This window comes from Talpa europaea (genome assembly GCF_964194135.1).
Source record: "Talpa europaea genome assembly, chromosome: 7".
In the NCBI taxonomy this organism is placed as follows: domain Eukaryota; kingdom Metazoa; phylum Chordata; class Mammalia; order Eulipotyphla; family Talpidae; genus Talpa; species Talpa europaea.
The window spans coordinates 39,153,625-39,175,815 of NC_140074.1; the positions used below are offsets into that span (position 1 = coordinate 39,153,625).

Sequence of the window (22,191 nt, forward strand, 5' to 3'; positions counted from 1 at the left end):
AAAATTCTAGATTGCAATAAATGTTCTTCAGATTTGTAAGGCATTGCATGATAGCTTTCTGCATTGCTGTTCAGAAGTGTAAAACATATTGACTCCCCAACCTTAGCATGGGGCTTGTTTTTGTCTTGGAAGCTCCTAGATTATACATAAAACTATCATGTTAACATGCCTTGATGTGAGTTTATTTTCACACATTGTATTGGGCACACAGTACAACCTTATCATCTAAAAATGTGTGTTTGGGACTTCTGGGACATTTGCTGGAATTACTGCATTGATAGTCTCCTATCTTCTATTCTCTCATTTTCCTTTATCCTTTCTTTTTCTGTCCTTCCTAGGAGACTTCTTCAACCTTTTCTTTTAATTCTTTTATTTATTTTTGTATTTGCTGCTATCCTTTTAATTTTGAAGAACTATTTTTAGTTCATGAACTAAATATAGGAGGTTTCTCTGTTTTTTGGTTTTTTTTTTTTTCAGAGATTTATTTATTTATGCATACAAGAGCTGGAGTACAGGCCAGAGATGTGGGGGGTGAGAGGATCCACCAGAGACAGAGTGGGGAACAGAACAGGCAGACTGACTGAAATACACTGCTGAGGGGAGCAGCGGGTGAGACGGGTGAGGTCTGCTCACCATGTGGGTTGCTCCCTGGCCGGCCGGGGATCGAACTCGTACTGCAGAGGCTGTGGATTGCTTCATAGTGCAGTGCTTAACCCTTTGAACCACCAGGGAGGCCTGGATTCTCTATTTTTGAATGGTTTAAATATTTTGGTGGCTTTCTCTGAGGATATTAATGGTAGTTTAGGTGAAGTTTCCTTTTCCTTATAAGTATCCTGTTTGCTTCCAGCTATATTTTTCTCTGTCTGTTTCTTTATCAGTCTGCTGTGTTGAAGAGGTCTTTACATGTCCATTTCCTGCATATCACATCTTTCCTGCTGGGGATTATGGCCCTCAAGCAAAGAACACACACTCTCTTCTGATGGGACACTCCCCTTAGAATTTCTACTACCAATTCACCCGTGTACCATCACCATAGTCCCTTGTGCTCTTTACTCTTAAGGGAAGCTTGGGGAAAAAGAAAATAGTGGGATAAGAAGCCATGGGATAGGGAAGCCAGAGAGACAATGTGACACTGGGGAAGTCATGCGGAAAGGATCCATGGAAGGTTCCTTGTGTGATCTTGCCAAAGTTTGGCAACATCGGAGATGCCTGTTGTTCAATAAGAAGTGGTTTGCATTACTGAGAAGTAAACCTCTTTTCCATCTCTACCTACATTTTTAGAAAAGCCTGCTATATCTATTAGATGCTTTGAGTAAGTGAATTTTTGGTTTTGTTTTGAAACTGGAAGGGCTGAGTTTTGCATTTTGACTTCTCTGATGAGGAACACACCTAGAATCAGCTACCTGAAGGCAGGGGTGATTGTGAGATTGCAAAACTTTTCAAGAATGGAGGAAATCCTGGAGTAGTGTAGGATTTGCATTTCTGTGGCTTGCTGAGTTATTAAGAGTTTTTAACTCAACTTAATGAAATTTCAAAGGCTAAGGAGTCCCTGTCTTATATCTGGGTTGTTTCTGTGGCTTTGACTAGTGGTTGACTGAGCTGAGATTCAAGTTCACTTCATTCAGCCAGTGGATACTTATTAAATGCTTACCACATAGCAAGCATTTTTCTGGGCATGGGTATACAAAGGTAAAGAAAATGTAATCCTTTTTCTCCCGAAACTTACTACTTGTAACATGGGGGTTGTAAGGAATGTGACCCTACTCCTCAATTTGCCCAGACATTCTTGGTTTATTCCAGTTGTTCTGGTATAATTATCAATGCTTCCCACTGTCATGCCCAAGAAAGTCCCAGTTTGGAGATAAATTATCTGATTACCACAGAGTTGTGAAGATTAGATGCTAAAATTTATGTGAAAATGCTTTGTGGATTGTAAAGAATTATTCCAATAAAAGGATTAAGAGGTTTAAGTTCCTTTATTGCATTCTCCTAGTAGAGACAAACGGAAATGTCTGAAATTGCTCTCTGCCTTGGTCTCTTACTGCTCTGAGATCTCCTTGGATTTGCAAGAATAAACTTGCCAGAAAATTAATTTCATTTCAAGGCAGCTTAGCTTGTGCTCAAGTTTTCAAGATTAAATTCCTTCTTGTGTTCAGGATCCTCACACATATGCTCAAGGTTTTTTTTTTTTTTTTCCCCTCCCAAACTTATCAGCCTTTTTGAATTTAACCTTTTCTGATGGGGTTTGAACATAGGGTAGGTACATCCCAATCCCCTAGGAATTTTTAAAGCCTGTTTTAGAAGGGGAACGGTATAAAAATACTGGATGCTAAGTAGACCAGAAAGAAGGCATCATGTCTGCCTCAAGGAGCTTCCAGTGTAACCATGTCCTTCATATCAGCCCACACGAGAAGTGTGCAATTTTCCTTTTCACAGGAATGGGGACTGAAGCGTACAAAGTGAAGTAATAGGCTGAGGCTGCCATAATCAGTGAAATACTAGGATTTAAATACATAATTATATACTAATTTGATACCACAGTCTGTCAATCACTTTCTCACACGTTCAACAAATATCTGTTGAACACGGGCTATGTACCAGGCACTGTGGTTATGGGGGTGAATGGGGGAATAGAGTAGATGTGGTCCTGTCCTCATTCTAGGTTGGCATCATCATCATCATCAATCAATCATTTCTGAACCAGATTTTCCCAGGTACTGTGTTAAGTCAGTGCTTTATTGCATTGTCAATGAACATTTTTAAAATGACTGTGACATTTTTTAAATGATAGACCAGTTTTACAGATTAGGAAACCGAGTCTCAAAGAGGTGAAGCAATTTGTCTAGTGAGAAAGTAGTGACGCTTTGAATGTGGGCGTTGTTCTCGCTGGTCCCAGCTTTCACTGGGTAGTCTCACAGCAGAGAGAGTGACAGTGAGGGCTGAGGGTGGAAATGGAGTGAAGGGCTGGGGTGCAGGGAGTGAAGTGGAGCAGTCTGGGGTGATTTGACCTTTTGATCAAATTGATCACTTTTTTCTAAGAAATTGACTTGGTTTTGGGTAAAAGAGTGGTAAGAATATTGTTTCCTTTAAGGATCAAGTATAGATGATTAAAATCTTAAAAGGGAACAGTGATTAATTATAGTAATCAATAATCATAATATAGTAAATAATATTTATAGCTTACATATTTGGGTCTACCTGAAGTAAGCTTTATGAGTATGACTGGGTAACTGAACTGTGACTAGAATGCATTGGACTGAGCTCTTGTTTTTGTTTACTGAATGAGGGATTTATTCCTGCTACATGAATTCTGAGGTGCTTCCCTTTGAGGCAAATCTGACACTCTTTGACCCTCATTACTTCTTTTAATACAACAAGTATTTTTAAATTTTTTAAAATTTATTTATTTATTTATTTATTAGTTTGTTTGTTTGTTTGTTTATTTATTTTTGTGGGACCCTCACCGGTGGCCGGGGATCCAACCAGCTCTGCAGAGGCTGCGGACAACCTCGCAACCCAGCGCTCAACTGTTGCGCCACCAGGGGAGGCCCACAACAGTATTTTTAAATTGCTTTTGGTCTCACCAGAGCGCTTCTTCCTTTCCTTTCTGGCTATAGAAGCTCTTTTTTTGTTGTTGTTGGGAACTCATAACTCAGGTGGAACTGAAACCCATCTCTCATTTCACCTCCCTTCTCCTTTGCTACAGGCAAGGGCACTGATCCAAGGCGAGCAAATCAATTCCTCCCCGTGAGACCTGTCTTTTGTAATTACTAGGAAAGGGGGCTCTTTTTAATTGGGGTTTACTCAGTTGAGTGGGTATAAGCTGAGTGCTGCTGATGGCTGTTTTGTGCAAAGGGATAGAGACTAATATCCGAGTGACAGACCCTGATGACATCATTTGAACCTTGGATCCCACTTTGCCTGAACTCACGTTACCCTTACACTTCCTGGTCATGCAAACAACACATCCATGCTTGAACTGGTCTGAATGGGTTTCATTTCTTTGTAGCTGAAAACATTTCTTGGTTGAAGCAATATTCAATCGGCAGTCTAATCTTTAACATGAAACCATTATCAGCTCATACTTATTCTTGCCATTACCTTAGGTGAAATTATAGGCATTCTAGTTTCATCCCTAAGATATTGTGTGTGGCAGCTAAAGACCCTGGTAAAGGCTCAGAGCATTTTAAGGAAGTAGCTGTTCTGATCTATGAATCACTCAGGATACCTCTGGAGCCACAGGAACAAAAGGCTGACATGTCTGTGGCGGTATAGAGCCAGGAATCCTGGAAGCCTCTGGAAGTCTCATAAATGCAAAGAAAACTGCATGGAAATGAGGAAACCAGGCTTAAGCTTTGGCTGTGCCATTGGTGCACTGAACGATTGCAAAAGTCTTTTCAACCCTTAGGCCTCCATTGTCAAGTGTGCAGAATGCATGGGTAGCCAGGTCAAAGGGGGGTATGAAGGCTTTAGGGTGGTTTTGGAGTAAGGTATAGGAAGAGGCCAGTGGCAGACAGGGTTGGGGAGCACAGGCTAGGACTTTAACTGCTGATGGCCAATCTACTTTTTTTTAAAAAAAAAAAATATTTATTTATTTATTTATACAAGCACTGGGTACAGTCAGAAGCACGGGAGGGTGAGAGAATTCACCAGAGCCAGAGTGGGGAGCAGAGCAGGCAGAAGACCGAAGTACACTGCTGAAGGGAGCAGCAGGCGGCAGGGGAGGTCTGTGCGCCATGTGGGACCCTCCTCCAGTGGCCGGGGAGCAGCCGGGGATCAAACCGGCGCTGCAGAAGCTGCGGGCAGCTTTGCAACCCTGCGCTCAACCGCTGTGCCACTGGTGAGGCCCCCAATCTACTTTTTCACATCTAAGTTAAATATTTGACTAAAGGGGTAAAATGAGCCATCAGGAAATAAGAGGGTTTTTTGTTTTGTTTTGTTTTTGGTGGGGAAAGCCTGATTTATAAGTTAAAAGAAACAAGGAAGACTCAAAGTGGCCTCATGCAGAGAAGGGTCTAATGAATACTTTGTAAAGAATCAACATGGTAAAACTTACCCCTTTAGTTTAGACTCTAATTGAAATATTTCACTATTCTGCTATGGATTACCCTCCCCCAAGCCCTCCTAAGTCTAAAATAAAGTGACTATGCCACACATTTTTCCTTGGTAGGGTTCTTTTGGACACACTTTCATTTACTTCCACGTAAATAGTGTTTAACTATGGTAATTTTGCATCTCGTGTAAGTGATGAAATTGTCAATATAAATGTCTCTTTTTATGACCTTAATAAGGCAGCCTAAACAGTTGTAGGTGTACAAAAAAATATTAAAAGGAAGGCAGTCTGGCATGTGTTGTATGCCAGAAAGAGGGATGGGAAAGATTGACCACATAATTAGAAATATTTTTTTATTTTCAAAGGAGGGCCAGTTCCCGTAAAACCTACTCATGAGTCGTCCAAGTTTAAGCAAGGTAAACACTCCAGGATGTTGTGTGCTCATGAGATCTATCTGGTGCACAGAATTATTGGATGTAAACTACTTTGGAATATATGCCAACTTTTTATTTTCACAGGGGTAATTAAACCATTTAAAAAGTAACTATGTGTTATTTAGCTATATGTATTTAACAAGTATTTAACTATATGTGTTATTTAAAAATAAGTATGTGTTATTTAGGAAGACTCATTATTTGTGTTAATAATTCTGTATTTTCTTGTTTAAAAGAGCCAGAGAGACATGCTTTCAGAGATAGTTTCAAAACATTCATGTATAGCTATATCTCTATCTATATATATATTTAGATTTTATCCATTTTTATCTTATTTGGGTTTTTAAAAAAGATTGTTTTAAAGGGAAATGGTTCAGCGCATAGTAATCTTCAGCCTCTTGTATGACCTAATCTTAGTAGTGGCATTCTTACTCCAGATGTTTCTAAAGTTAGATAGGCTAGACTGGCTATCCCGTCTGATCTTTGAATTTTTATTTTAAGCTTCCATAGTTTGAACAAATTTGCAAATACATGCTTTAAAAAGAAGCAGTCTTCCACTTGAGTCTGTCAGTAAATAGTTTAGTTACTGATAGCATCACTTATGTCTGAGGAAATACAACACACAGATAAAATGGTAGGAACTAAATAACTATCTCTGAAATGATTGTGCTAGTCAACCATAGGGAAATGTTATTTCCAACAAATTGTTTGCTCTTAGTTCTGCATTTACATATTTTTAAAACTTAGACTCTAATCATTTCTTAGATCAATAGTGATCAACTATTATCCATGTCTATGTGGCTTATGCATTTTATATTAAATACTATTGTGTGTGTTATGGTGCTTTGATTACGTTCTCGACCTTTACAACTAACTCCACAAGATGCTTTTCTTCATTTTTTGTCATTTTGACATAAAAGTGTGGAGTTTTCTCAGCTATGGTGTGTCCTCTATTCAGTTCCATGAAATGTGATAGCAGAACTTTCTTATTTATCCCTTAACACTTTCAAACAAAAAAGAAACCGGAGTTCATACTTTATTCGGACTTTCGTAGCTTTTAACAAATACGCTTTTCTTCTGCACGAGGCTCCCATCCAGGAATCACATCACAGTCAGTCACAGTGTCCCCCTAGGCTCACTGTCTGTGACAGTTTCTCAGACTTGTCTTCGATGGCCTGGACCATTTTCAGCAGGAATGTAGTGTTTCGTATTCTCTTTTAGCTTAAAAAAAATGCTTTCCAGAAAATGAAGTAAGCAGTAAAGCTTACGCATCCCTCTTGCCGCAGGTGCTCTGCTTTATCAATGAAGACTAAATCCAAAGAAAAGGAACTGCTGGTCGATGGAGGGTGGCCATCCTCACTACTGCCCATGGGCACTTGGGCAGGAATGAGAGAGCTATGGCCACATGGTTTGTATTCCATGTGGAGAAACGAGGGGAAAGATTAAGGGTAATTTTATGCACACCGAGGTGAAGGGGCCGCTTAGGAGCAGACGCTTTCTGGCTTTATTGAGTCCAGGCAGGAGGTTTCTGCTGCTGCGTGAGGGAGGCGGATGGGAGAGGCAGCTGAGACAGCAGGTTGATGAGCACTGGAGAGTTTATTAGGTGCATTTGGGGACTTTTCCAGTGGAAATCTCCCCTGGTGGCTGTGATTTTGGCAGGGTCTGGTTCAGAAAAAGAGGCAGGGGAAATAGATGACCTCTCTCGATTCTTGAATACTTTCCCATAGAGCCTCTCAATGTGTCTGAAGCCCAGAAATATTAATGATATCAACCCTCTCTGAGTAGGGTAATCTGATTGAATATAAGAATACAGGACTCCTAGTAAGTTTGAATTTCAGATAAATCAGGAGCAGTGTTTTAGTAAAAGTACATCCCATGGAGTATTTGGGATGTACTTACACTAAAAATATATTTATCTGAACATTCCAAGTCCTCTGTTTTCTCTGGCAGCCCTGCTGTATCGTTTGCCCTTTCCTTGGGATCCCCAAAGTAGGGGATACTTAAAATGGTGGCCTTAGACCACCACTTCTCTTGAGAGCAATTAATGCCAAAGACAAATGTGGCATCACTTGTTTTCAAAAGCTACCCCAGGTCAGCATTTGAAGAAACAACGGACCTCTTAGGTTTCTAAAATTGCATTCTTTTTGTTTCCTTTCTTCATTTTTGAACAGATATTTAGTAAGTCTATTCTAAACAATATCATTTAATATATATAATTCCCAAGGAAAATCAGACTCAATGGGATAAAAAATGGGAAGTAGCAAAGATACATTTTCCCCACAGCCACTGATGTGTCCTTTTCAAGCCCCTGGAATTTGCCTTTAGAATCCAACGATTTGTTTCATGACCCACTGCGATTCCTATCTAATTTTTCAGGTTTTCTCAGACGATGGACAGAATGAAAACTGGACATTACAAAGGGTTGTACATGCATTAGATAATTGAAAACTGATTATAAAATGGTAAAAGTTAAATGTGAAAGTGTGCTACATGCCAGGCATAATTTTTAAAAATGCATGGGAAGACTCATTTAACCAACTAAAGAACTTAGAATTGATGTAAGTATGCTCTTGGCTTCCAAGGAAGTCAGTGGAAACATTTTGCTTGCTCTCCTCCCCAAATCAACTGGGTCAGTATCAGAGAGCATTTAAAAGTCTTGGTAAAATGGAGTTGACACGCCATAATCTTAATGGCATAAATTCCCATTAGCATCAACTGCTGCATAAATAATGTTCATTATCATGATTAGAAATGTTAATTTCTTAGAGCAATCATAATTTCCTTTAATCTTCTATGGCAGTGTTTTTTAAACTGCAGGTTATGACCCATTAGTGAGTCATGAAATCAATTTACTAGAATATAATCAGCATTAAAGAGAATAGACTAGATTAGAATTGAAAATATCCAATTTCATTGCCTACAGTTAATGTAAAAATTATTTTATGTGTTTGAATGTCAGAATTCTAAATACATATGTATAACTTCTTGGCTATAACATTAAATTATTTCATATGGTATGGCATGCTCAAAAAAATCTGAAGAACAATTCTAGATTACAACAAATTTTAAGACTGATTTGAAGGGGAAACAATTTCAAGTCTCATAAATTAGTAAAAGAGGAAGAAAATATTTTCAATAGAAGATATTGTGATGGCCAATGTGTGTTCACTAATAATTGTGCACTTCTCCACTTGTTGTGAATCTTGGTTGAAAACGATAAATACAGCACTCTCTCCCTTCTGATCGATGATAACAGGATGGCTTGGTGTAGGTGTAAGTGAGGACTATGGGGTCAGGTTGACTGTTCCACTTACTGGCAGGCTCATCTTGGACTCCTCTCTGAAGTGTTTTTGCCTGTTTCCTTATCTGCAAATGGGCCTTGTACTTAGCAGGTCATTAAACTGTTGTAAAGAAATGAATATGTACCAGAATGCTTCTAACATGGTGTTTGGCACAAAGCAAGAGCTCAATAAATATGTTACTGATTTTATTCTTTCTTCTTCTTATTAAGAATAACAAATATCAGAGTCACTTGCCTTAAACTTTTAATTTTGTTTATGATAAATGGAGAATGGAACTCAAGAGTGTGCTTTGTGGCTCAGCTCTGCATGGTTTCTTGCCCTTCTGTAAGTATGGATTTCTTTAGTACATTGGAATGAAATACCTTAAAGCAAAGATTCTTACTCTGGTTACATGATACAGTTCAAGGAACTGTAAAATTTCCATAGTGTGATTGAGAGCTTACGAGAACAAGCTTGTATATTTAGGGGGTCGTGGACAGAGAGGGTCAGCAGCTTCTAATGTCAAAGAGATCAGATGGCAAAGTGAAGTGTTAAACATGCATTGCTCTAAATCCAGGCTTACTAATTAACAATGTAACCTTAAGCAGGTTACTTAACCTGTATAGCTCCACTTAGCCTGTCAATAAATTGGGGATTAAAAACACCTCCTACATTATATGGTTGGTGTAATGATTCATGTTTAGAACATGAATCTGTAAAGAACTTAGCACAGTTTCTGTCACATGATGGATACTCAAAATATTAATCGTGGGAGAAGGATAGGTAGACTGGAAATTAGAGCACAATGGTTACTATTCTGCATCTTAATTTTGGAACATGGAATCTATGACTGAATCGTTAAGTAATCCACTCATTCCTTCATGTATTCAACAAAAACTGATGGAATGTTGCCATGTAGTTGGGATTGTGTGAGGTGGAAAGAAAACAGTAATGGAAAAGACACTGTGCCCCTGCAGAACTTGTAGCCTAGGGGCTGACAAACAGGCAGGACCAACTCTGTGCTACTCGCCTCAGCAGGCAAACTGTGGACTCAGGGAGAATATGGGAGACATCTCTAATCTGGACTCATATTCAGTATGGTTTCGTGGTTCATTTTGTCTTACTGCTTTGGTTTTCATTTCTGTACTGTCAGAGGCAGATTCCTTTTTTTTTTTTATTTTATAATACTGGAAATAATTACTCAAAGATAACACATCTATTAAGGGACAGTAAGGGTGAGATTTGATCTGCAGAGCCTAGAGGAAACTGGTGTTCTCTTGGGTATGGATCCAAGAACAAGTCCATGAAGTGAGACTTCTTTATGATACTGGGTCTAGAGACCAGTACATACCTGCCCCTTAGAAGGGGAAGTGATAGAATTTTGGTCATTACTTTTGGGAGGATTAGAGGTAAATTTACTACTGAGTTATAATAATGCAGTTTAATTTCTTTGATTTATTTCTCTCTATTGCAATGGTTTTTATTTTCCATTTTTTAAAAGATTTATTTATGCATACAAGAATGGGGGTTTAGGCCAGAGGTACAGGGGGGTGAGAGAATTCACCAGAGACAGAGTGGGGAGCAGAACAGGCAGAATGACTGAAATACACTGCTGAGGGCAGCAGCAGGCGAGTCAGGAGAGGTCTGCTGCGCCATGTGGGTCAGCTCTCTGGCCAGGGATTAAACTCGTGCTGCAGTGGCTGCCAATAGCTTGATAGTGCTGAGACTTAACCCCTTGCACCACCAGGGAGGCCCTTATTTCCCACTTCCAATATCTATTATCAACCAATCAATCAAAGGCATTTTAGATGGTTTTTGAGAGTAGACAGTAAGGTAATACGCAGTAAGTAACCTTGGTAACTCAGTATTTTCAATATTTCATCAGTTTTTTACCTGATCTATTTTTATGTTTCAGTGGCTCTGACTAAATAGCAGTATATTTAAACTTTATGAAATTGAGACACTATCACAGTGGAATTTAAAGACAGAAACTGTCTTACATGAATGATTCTTATATTATCAATAATTGGATGTGACATGATATTTGAAATTATATTCACTAAAAGGAGATAGAATGCTGTGGTGCTAATCAATGCAAATTCTTTTTGTAATCTCTGGACACAGAAACTCCTTTACCTTTAAGCAAAGCTGTCAGGATAGCTAAATCAATGTCCTGGTGTCCTTCTGATCCCATGCGAAACACCGTGATCTGCAATTTGAGACAACGTGATCATTAGCAATGCATTTGTCCCTCAAGAGGAATTAAATCAATGAGACCATTTCTGAGCACAGACCATCTTAATTTCTATAAGGTAAATTCTTGACCACAGGGAACGCATACATGGCAAGAATTCAATGAGAGGGTGTGGTAATAATCATTAAGAGAGAGAGATGTTTTAGTAGTCTTTGAACAGAGACCACCTTAGCTAATTACATTATTTATGGTTATGATGAAAAGAAACCAGAGACCCAGGAGAATATACTGGGTTTTAAAATAAAAACAAAATATATCAGTTTTAAAATAAAAAAAAAATTCAGGATTTACAAAAATGTGTAAACCATAAGTAAACAGTGAGTTGAAAATTCAGTGTTTGGCAATAGCATGCCCTTCAGTACATGGCCCCACTGTGTGTGTGTGTGTGCGCACACACACACACACGCGCGCGCGCGCCTTGTACTCTTCAGCTCACTCACTCTGCAGCAATAGTTACTCCAGGGTTTCAACACTGTGCTATTTATAAATCCTTTAGTCTTCTCCATGACATAGAACCCCCCTTAGAGCAACTTAGTAGGACATCCATATTGTAAGGGAAAGGCAGACAGTACACTAATATCTTTCCTTTTGGTTTTTCAGGGAAGAAAAGTATTCTCTGGGGCCAAATAATGGGGAGGAGAGTAAAGAGAGAGCAGTGAAGGATTAATCCATATTGGCAACTTGATTGTTAAATAGAGAAAGGAGAGAGAGAACTAGAGACTCCCTCTGAATACGTGTTATTGCTATATGGGTTGTGATATGGAAGAAATTGCCTTATAACCTTACAATTCCCTGACATTAAAAATGCAATTTATGAAAAATGCATGAGAAATGTTATTTGTATGCACACAGTACTGGTCACTAAATCCCCAAGTTTGTTTCCAGAGGCATCTTTAGTGAGCACACAGGAAATGCCATGACATCTGTGACGCTGTGCAACAGACATTAATTTTTATTTTGCACTTTAAGTAAGAAATGTATCTCCTTACCAAAAGGAGCTTAGAATGCCGATTGTAGAGATAAAGAATATTCAGATCTGAGGCTACAGGCAGCATTTTGGGGGTTGAATTCAACAGGAAAAGACTCAGTATGGGAGGAAGGATCAGAGGAAGAATCCCAAGAAAGAATAAATAAATGATTTCCTGAAACAGGAAGGGACATCCTATCCTTAGCCTTGCCTTTAGGGGACAAAAACGACATGGCTACATTTTACTAGTTTCCAGCCAAAGAACAAACAAAAAGGTGTTTCCAAGCAAAAGTTTGTGTAATATGCACAATAAAACTACCTGCATTACATAGTAAGGTTTAATCTTTTTTAAAAGATCCCTTTGTCATCTTCTTAAAGCCTTGATAAGAAACCTTTTCATGGAAAAGTGTAAAACTTTATTGAAGAGCAGGAAGACTACCCTTACTAAATGGAGGCAGATACTAATGAAATGATGAGAAAATGTAATAAATATGTGAGTTCTTACTAAAGGAATATACAATTCATTTTAAATAAAACTTTTATTAAAAATATTCTTCTGGCCTTTGAAAAACTGATTCTAGAATTTTTTTTTTTTTGGAAAGGCTGAAAAACTTCATTTGTTTTAGTTGTGTATTTTGTAAAAAGCAAGTCCAGATTTTTTGGAAAACAGAATCACTAACCTCTCAATTACAGAAAACAGTTACGTTTAATATGATTACTGATTTTTTGGTCTTATTTCTTCGGTATTATTTTCTGTTTTCTAGATTTCCTTATTTCCCTAAGTTTCTTTTCTTAAAATATGTATTTAAATAAATAGATTTGCATAGCCAGAAAAAAATCCCAACAGTGTGAAGATATGTGTGGTGAAAATTAAGTGCATCACCTCTGTCCTCAGCATTCAGCAACCCTCAAAAAGGACAACCAATATTATCAGTTGAGAATCTAACCTGGAGACCATTCTGTCCAGCCATGCAGAGCAGTGCATTGTTATTTGCTGAGTGCCTCATGCTTCATTATAATCACACATTGTTTGTCAATGGGGATACATTCTGAGAAATGCACTGATTTTGTTGTGCAGATTCATAGACTGATTTCATGAATCTAAATGGGATAGCACCCCACACACCTAAGTTACATGGAGTAGCCTATTGTTACCACTTCGTATATGCAGTCTGTCATTGACTGAGATGTAAAGTGATAAATGATTGTGTACATGTTTAATGTCATTTATTTGGCCAGTCTTTCACTGATGAACATTTAGATTGTTCTCAATCTTTTGCCATTATAAACCCCATGATAGGGATTATTTTGTACACACATAGTATATCTATTGAAAAAAATTCATAGATAGAGGATTGTTACTTGAAGTTCTTTAATTCATTCCTTTAATTTTGCTCTTTGTTCTTGTATGGCAATGGAAATAACTTTTAACTTCATAAGATGTACCTTTCTCCTATAGTGATTTGGAAACTTGAGCTTTATACTTGCTTTTAATATTCCAGAAATTACTCAGAATTTCTCATCTCCAAATATGATGTCCTTTTTCATTTCTTCCAAGCTGTATAATAATAGGGATTTGCTTAAGTAACAGCTATATTTTCTGTCATTTTTTGTCCTTTTTTGTCTTTCAAGGAGTGGGAAGGGAGATAGACAAGTATGGTCATCCTATGAAACCTCACCAATGTAAAATTTAATAGAAAAAATTTAGGTGAAAGTATGTCATCAATTTTTTTTGTAGTCAATTTGGAATAAAGCCTGGTTTTTATTGATTACAAAAGTGATACTTTAACATACACCCCAAAAGTAACTCTTGGATTTGTTTGACATGGTTGGTTGTTTTGTGAAAGCACTATGGAATGTAGCGAGATCAAAATGTTCTTCAGGATTCAAAAGCACAAACATCAAACATTTTGTAAAAACCTAACTTTTTGTCCCAAACTCAGTTTAACAGTAAATATCTTCAGCTTGCTTGTGCACAAATTGCTTAAGCCTTGATATAATTCTGATTCTCACATTGAAGGGAAGCTCAATCTTGAAATGAACATGCTTCCCCTATTCTCCACCTCTCCCACCTGCCTGCCAACCATCTTCACTGATTATGTTCTTGCCCTCATTTTTGTACCTTCTTCAAAGTCAGGAATCTGGGTATTTGTCAACTTCATACCCCTATATACAATTCACCCATTGATCACATGTTAACTGAGCAACTCCTATATTTCAGGCACTATGTAAGTGCTGGGGTAGAGCAGTGGACTGAAACAAGGAACAATTCCTGCCTTTATGGAACCTACATCTAGACTGTACTAATGAGAGGAGACAGAGGGAAAGTAAGCAAAATAGGCAATATATCAGGCTCCGAAATGTTCTCTCAGGCAGTGCTTCTGCTCCTGTTTATTTCCTTTTCCATCCTCACTGTCACAGCCATTGTTCAGCCTAGCATGTTAATTACTGTAGTAGTTTCTTTACTGGTCATCCTATTCTGTCCTTCCATTCTATTCCCCATGCAGCTATTCCAGCAGTCTCCCTGACTATATTGCCTTCCTTATTAAATTTTTTTAGTGGCTTCCATTACACATGGCACAAAGCTAAAGATTCTGAGTATTCAAATAATTTTCTTTATTCTCATCTTCTGCTGATGACCTCCTTGCTGCCATGGCCTTGCTGACACACCCTCCACCCCAGCTGACACTAATGCCACACACCCCACTCCTCAGTTGTGCCATATAACATGCTTTTATGTGCTCAGATATTTTTAGACTGTTAGCCATTATTGATTCAGGTTCCTCCCTTTTGGAATGCCCTTCCCTCTGCTTGGTCAAAAAACTGCAAGTCTTTCATTTGATATGCACCATTGAGGAAGCCCTCCTCCGTAATTAGGAACAAACCCTTACTATCTTTGTGCCCCTATAGGGTTTCCTATGATACCACTTTAACAACTCCATTGCTCTGATTTGCACGTAAGTCTCTGTTTAAGAGAGAGGTCCATCTCGGGTAGGATGACCAATCCTTGCTCTGTAAATATTCATTGAATGGATGAATTATTACAAATGGCTGTATTTAGAAGGTGGGTTTAAAGAAGACAAAAATTAAAAAGGACATTCCACACAAGAATGGTAACACAGGTAAAGTGAATTGATACATTAGTGTCTGTATTACAAGGGTGTATTGTAAGTATTAAGAGTAAATTTCAAGACAAGTCTACTGGATATTATATTATTGTTCAGGGGTTCTTATGCTCTTAGTCAATTTCTTTGTGATAGAACCCAAACTGCCTTAGTTTACAAACTGTTTATTGAGACTTAGTATGAGTTTAATATTTTTTAAATTATTTTATATATTTTTAAAGATTTATTTATGCATAGAAGAACTGGGATACAGGCCTGAGGTGTGGGGGTGAGAGGATTCACCAGAGACAGAGTGGGAAACAGAACAGGCAGATCAGCTGAAATACACGCTGAGGGGAGCAGCAGGTGAGTTAGGAGAGGTCCGCTGTGCCATGTGTGTAGCTCCCTGGCCAAGGATCGAACTTGTATTGCAGTGGCTGCGGATATCTTCATAGGTTGTGTCTTACCCCCCTGCGCCACCCGGGAGGCCCTAAGTGTAATATTTTTGAGATAGAACCAGCACAAAAACATGTTTCATCAAAGTGTTCAAAACTTTCCTTTCATGTAGTTTAAGGATTATATAAAAAAAAGATTCAAAGCAGGAATATATTACATAAAAATGAAACAAACAAAAAAAACCCCAAAGTATGGAAATGATTTGGGAAAATTAACTATGTTTGAAGATGGTTTGGTTCATTTTCTGGGAAACAAATATATTGACCATCTAAATAACAAAATAGAGTGTTTATGACTGAATTAATAATAGACTTCCTATTTATAAAATTCAGCAGGTCTGATAGCTGAACAAAATAGGGGGTACAGAAGGATATAGTGGGAAGATTAAATTGACTCCATTTCAAGGTGTCTACTAATTGGCTTCATTTGAGATTTCTATTTATGTTATGGTGAGCAATGAACCTGTGAAAATAGACATGGAGATTGAGGCAAGCTGTCGAAAATGAAAACAACCATGATATTAAACTGAAAGGCATCTATAAGCTGCAAAGACCGTTTGGTTCAATCTATCAGAAACAGAAAGGAACATTCTACAGTCATTTCATGCTGTGTTAGATATGTCAGAGATTAGATCTGAGTTTGGCAAGTGATTTGTAATGTGTCTGAGAATTTTGGAGAAATATCATAGTTGTAGAGTAGATTATCCAGCAAAGTTCTAATGTTCTTTTAGCAATTTAGAAAAGATCACCTGGAAAAGAACAAACCAAAGAACAAAGGAAAGTAATATACAAACTTATTAGAAAATTAATATCAAAAGTTTTCTATTTTATTCTGAGTTCCATGGAAACCGTATATTGATTTTCCATGTAATATTTTTTGAACAAGACTTAGTTTTAGTTTCATATTGAAATTGGTGATGACAAGGTGAACCTATAGAGACAGAAATGGGATGGAATTACTGTAATTCTGCAGTGTTGTAATTTAAAAGGATGGTCATGTATGAATTTACACATTAGCTAAATAAAACAAGTGATTATTTGACTTTCAAAAGGATATTTTATGATACAATGGATTTACCAGTTTGTTTTAAAGGTATGTTCCTTCTATTGCACAATTCATTTTAGGTTACTTTTAGTGATAAATTGTCTCATAGGTTAAAGCACATTCACATACAATTATCCTTATCCTCTTTCGATAGATCTTCTTACATGAACAAATTGGCAATTGATAAAGATTGATAGAAAATGGATAGAAAATGATTAGAATGATAGAAAATGAATAGAAAAAACTGATAGAAAATGGAAAGGGTTTGGATTTTTTTTTTTTTTACTCTAATTCTTGATCCCTTCGCTTTCTCTTCCCCTATAATCTAAGGTCACTAGAGTTTATTCTTTCCTCCAACACATGTAATTCAGAAACTAGAAGTCTAGTGGTTCAAAAACAATAAAATGTTTTTTCATATTATAAAGGCAATACATTTCAGTCATTAAAAATTATGAAGTTTAGAAAAAGTCAAATGAAAAATAATTTCCAAAATCCCAAGTCCTACCCAATGAAAACTATTGTGATTTTTTAAAATATTTAGTTCAATTCTCTCTCTCTTTGGAGTTCCATTTTTCCACATAAGTATGACCATAAGTGTGTGTGGGGTGGGTAGAAGGCATATTTGTGAAGCACTATTTTGTATACTTATTTTCTTTTCCATTAGCATTATAACCAGACACTTTCCTGTAATATTGCTAACCCTCCCAAAAAAAAAGTAATATTCAATATCAACAGTGTTTTGTCCAATAGATGTATTCAAGTTCACTTAATACCTCCATTATTGGACATTTACCTTGTAACACATTATTTGATAGAAATAATGATGTGATGAACATCTTTTTGATGTATGTATGATGTATAAGTCCTGTTCTGTATTAATCATTCTGTCCTTAGGTAGGATCCGCAGAGTTTTGGGGTCTTGTCACCAATTGCTTCATTGCTGAAAATGAGTATTTTTAGCACATAAAATAGTTGAAGTAAAAGTCAGTTTTCTCCTTGAACCAGATTTGCCACGATGGCACTTCAGCGCTGTTGCTGAGTGTACTGGGGGAGGGAGAGGCAGCTCTTATAAAGGCAGATGCTCCAAAAAGATAGTGGAAAACAGAGGCACATGCATGTGTGAGACTGTGGCCTTCACACCTGGAGACGGGCACTACGAGCAGGATCAGGTCTTGTCCCCTTTTTGTTAGCACCTCTGCCAAACACCAGGATGAATTGTGGAAAAGGGGTCTTGTTTTTACCAAAAGGGCCTTAAAAATAGGTAGACATTGTCACTTATTGTTAATTTCTCCTTCCTAATAATTGCTTTGGCCCTTGAATGCTGCACAGGACCCAGGGCAGTGCTGACTTACAAACCAGATGTGCAAATGGACTGTTTGGTAAACATGAACTTCAGATACTTTTTTTCTTCAATTGTATTAGTTTTTAAAGCACATAAGTCATGTTCACAATAAGGAAATTGTTAAATATTGGCAAGGAATTCAACCAAGAATTCAACCTGGATCGATTGGCATATCTGTCATAGTTGGAAGAACACTGTGTGATCCTAAGGTGACACATAGGAAGGCCAGGAAAAAGCAGCCCAGCTTATTGTATGATGAGAGGAAATAATGGAAACAGGCTAGACTCATCACCTACTAATTCCCTGGAGAAATTTCAGCAAGGGTCCCTAGAGGATTGGAAGTAGATGACAAGCTATTATCTCTTGCTTTCAGTTATCTTCTTGATACTTGATGTTACCTCTTTCATTTATTATATAACTGTGTGATGTACCTCACTGGATATCACAGCTCCAGCAAAATTATTTCTAGAAGCGTATTCATACAGCTCATGGTCTTGGCTAGCAGAAACAAGAATATTCTTCATCTGCCATTTTGTCATCCAATCACATAGGTAAAAGTTCAATTTGACTTGAGGTAAAATTTCTAGATGGAAAGGACATTACTGGATTCATGTGCATACTTTTACATATTTTTTTAAAAAATAAGTAGACATCTGAGGAGAATACAGAGGACTATAGATGGTTCTTATCAGCCAACACCATAAGGCACCTTATTAGGCTTCTGTGTTCATTTTTACATTGTACAGTTTTAGCAAGAATTCTGCTAAGTCAATTTATCTAGAATCCCATACACACCTCATCTGATCGCCTTTGACCAATCTTATTTATCTGACCAAATTCCTCACCCCCCAGTGTGTACATGATCACCCTGACCTGCCTTCAGCAACCGTATTTGGTCAGTTGAGCAATAATCACTCTCCTCTCTTAGAAATTTCCCATTTACTGACACCCCCATCCCTTCCCCATGGCCATAAATCTCCACTTTTCCTTATTCTATTCAGAACCGATTCCTCATCCTTATTGTAAACACCACTGCAGTAGTCCCTTGAATAAAAGCTTCTTTACTGTCTTTAACAAGTGTCTTTTTTTTTTTTTTTTTTTTTAACTTGTGTGAGACTGAACAGTCAGTCTTACCTGGGCTAAGGGAGGGCAGGGCTGGGGTCGTAGATGCTCAGTGTCTGGGCTCAGGTGCCTGTGAGTCTCTGCATTATTTCCTATCCAGAGACCAGCCTGGTTTCCAGTTAATATCCATCAACAGTCTCACCAGGAAGCACCGAGCAGGCTCAGTGCTATATTCCAGGGCCACACCTATCCTACATGGTAAAAATCACTTCAGGCATGGCCTTGTAGGCTAATCATAAGAAAACAGATACATTTGGTCAGGAATATTGCCAGTGGTCCTAAAAGCCACTACTAAAATAAATTCCTAGCCTGATTAAGGGTAAAGAAAGAAAACCTTCTAGGCTGCTTCGTGGGGACATGTGCACAAGCCCATTTTGGAAGGACAAGTCTTGGCCCATGTTGGGCCAAAGCTGTGATATCTGGGTATGTCTCTGTCCCAAGATGATTCTGAATTTTGTGTCTAAATATACCTGAAAACATTTGTAAATGGAAATGTAAGATTAGATTTTAGAATGATGATTATTGTCTTAAACAATGACAAACAAAAGGAAAATCACAACGACCATTTACTAGGAGTCACATTCTCCCCAGACATTCCTCTGGCCCATCTGCCTGGGGGCCTGCTCTCTGGCCTTGTCACTATGGGCCTGGCCATCAGTCTCAGGGGCAGAGAAAATCCTGTGTTTGTTTACTCAATGCTGAGTCTGGAGATGCTGCCTTTATTTTCTCTCCATTTTATTTTTTTAGTTTTTGGTTTCAATTTGTGTTTTCTCCACAGCTTTTTTTTTTTTTTTTTTTTTTTCCCGTAGAGCCACTTGAGAAGAATAAGAAGGAAGAGGCTCCTTTGTTGTGTGACAAGAATAGAAACACAGTGGGAAACAAAAAGCAGCGCTGGTAGGTTTTCCCTTTAACCCAGGTTGGCAAATTAAACATTAAGCGGGTGGGAGAATGGAAGTCTTCCCTCAGAACTGCATTTTCTGACCTGACAATGAAGAACATGACATTTATTAAATGGAAAAAGGGAGCCCATCAACTGTCATCCTGACAATGAATCTTATTTTAAAAGTTTTCCATTTTTTCCAACTTGGAATTGATTCAAAGAAAGAACAATTCATTTTATCAGCACTATTGTTTCTCACTAAACACCAGCAATCTCTGCTTCTCCCTGGCCCACTAGGGACACACTGCCCTGCATCTCTCGTGGAGTAGTGGTGTTTATTTGTCCCATTGCTCACTGCACAAACTGTAGTGCTTAACTGTTCTCAGGTCAAAACTCTTTGCAAAGGGAGTCAAAAGGTATAGTAAAAATAAAATTAAATTAAAAAAAAAAATCAACTCAGTGACCACTTAAGATACTGGGGGAAAAAAATCGTGCATTTAGCTACGCCAAAACTACCGTTGTAAATGTTTTGGTAGGTCTTCTTGCAGAAACTTTCTACACATATTGTCATATAAATAAAAAGTTGATAGCATACTCTTAAAAAAACCCTCTTTGCATAAAATTGCAGTCTAACACTGAGTTTTTAAATTTTTTTTTGAGAATGACTGTTGAGGAGAGAGAACATTTTCCGAGTGGGGTAATTCTTTACTCTCTGTCTCCTTACTTTTCCATGTCATAGCTACATATGTCAAATGTAAAAATATTTGGGGAGAGAGATTCAAACACAGTCAAAATTAGGAAGATGTGATGAAGCCTGTAAGAAAATTCTAACTAAGGAAAGCAGATAGGTGCTAAGGAGACATAGGCCACTTCTGGCTAGTAGGACAATGGAGGAGACTTCTCAGTGGAGGCCACATTTGATCTGAACTTTGTGGGGAAGTTAGAACTTTAATAAGGAACTTTGATGGTGGGAAGTTGCAGGAGAAAGAAAATAATAAGTGCAAATAAGGGAAAAGTTAATATTAAAAACATTATGTACAAATGTTCAACTTGGCTGGAGCACCGGAGTAAAGGGAAAGTGATTGATGAAAGAAAGTTGGGGCCAGTCTGAGTGGATTTCAGCGTTAAGGAATTTGGACGTAACTCACTATACATTAGGCCTTGTATCAAATGTTATGTAAGTATCATCTTGTTCACCCTCACATCAACCCTATGAGACTCAGAGGAAGTTAATTACTCAAGAGTGCTTAGCTTGTGAGGGACAGTCAGTGCTGGATCTCAACTGGGCCGGTGTGAGGGGCGCTCGTAGCCTTTCTAGGCTGTCTTGCTAACATCAAACGTTGTGAAAGGCAGATTAATCTTGCGGTGGGTCTGGGAAGTGGGGCTTAGCTTCAGGGCATTTGCAGGTTTGAGATGAAGTAGCAAGGGCATGGATTAGGAGGTGGCTGTGCAATGGAGAGGATACTGCAAGGAGAATCACAAGGTGGGTGACTTTCAGGTATCAGGACACAAGGAAGGATTCAGGGTAATACCTTGCTTTCCAGTGTTGGTGCTGAGATCATAGGACGATCTGAAAAGGCACAGGGAAGCCAGGATGATTTGAGGAAGGTTATGAGTTTATAACTTCCATCCTTTTCACTCAAAAGTAGGTTATAGGCCACGGCAGCATACTAGAAAGCAGTGGGTGATTCAAAGAGTGCCCTGCCTTGTAGTGAAACCAAAAAAGAGTCTCTGCTGCCCACATGTCTTGGAAGCCTTTGTACTAGTGAGCAAAGAACAAAGAGAATGAGCTTTTTTTTTAAGCAGAAAAAGTTTCTAATTGTATATGAGCTCTTTCAGCTACTAGGGAATTAAGGATTGAACATCTCTAAACTCTTAAGGAGAGCTGTTACTAGGTGAAGCATGCATATCTGCTGAAGGTGAGAATAGAAGGGAGTTAATAATAATAATAATAATAATAATAAAATAGTGGCTTTGGTGAGCAAGCATTCCTCTAAACATTGTACAACACTCACTTAGTCTTCCTGATGGCCTTCAGTATTGCCATTCTATTTTCTGGTAAAGCTACCTGAAGCTTACAAAATTAACTTATTCAAAGTCACAGAGCTGGAATTACCATGCTGTGCTTTATTTTTGTGCTTTTTAAAAAAAAATTGTTATTGAAGCACCATTGGTTTACATCCTTGTCAGTGTATTGGAGGTACAGGATCTCTCCTTTTAGATGTAGCACACACACCACCAAACACCCAAAGTC

General features: G+C 38.0%; 1 protein-coding gene across 22 annotated transcripts in view; it reads right to left on the reverse strand.

Moving 5' to 3' along the window:
• Positions 1 to 22,191, reverse strand: part of TRPM3 (transient receptor potential cation channel subfamily M member 3) — a gene marked incomplete at both ends in the record, with an annotated part of 743,026 nt that overhangs the window by 114,440 nt on the left and 606,395 nt on the right. For all 22 annotated transcript variants that reach the window (XM_084237419.1, XM_084237416.1, XM_084237432.1 and 19 more), the window contains one exon: positions 10,905 to 10,977. In XM_084237419.1, the coding sequence (XP_084093545.1) occupies positions 10,905 to 10,977 (73 nt within the window). The remainder of the gene's footprint in view (positions 1 to 10,904; positions 10,978 to 22,191) is intronic.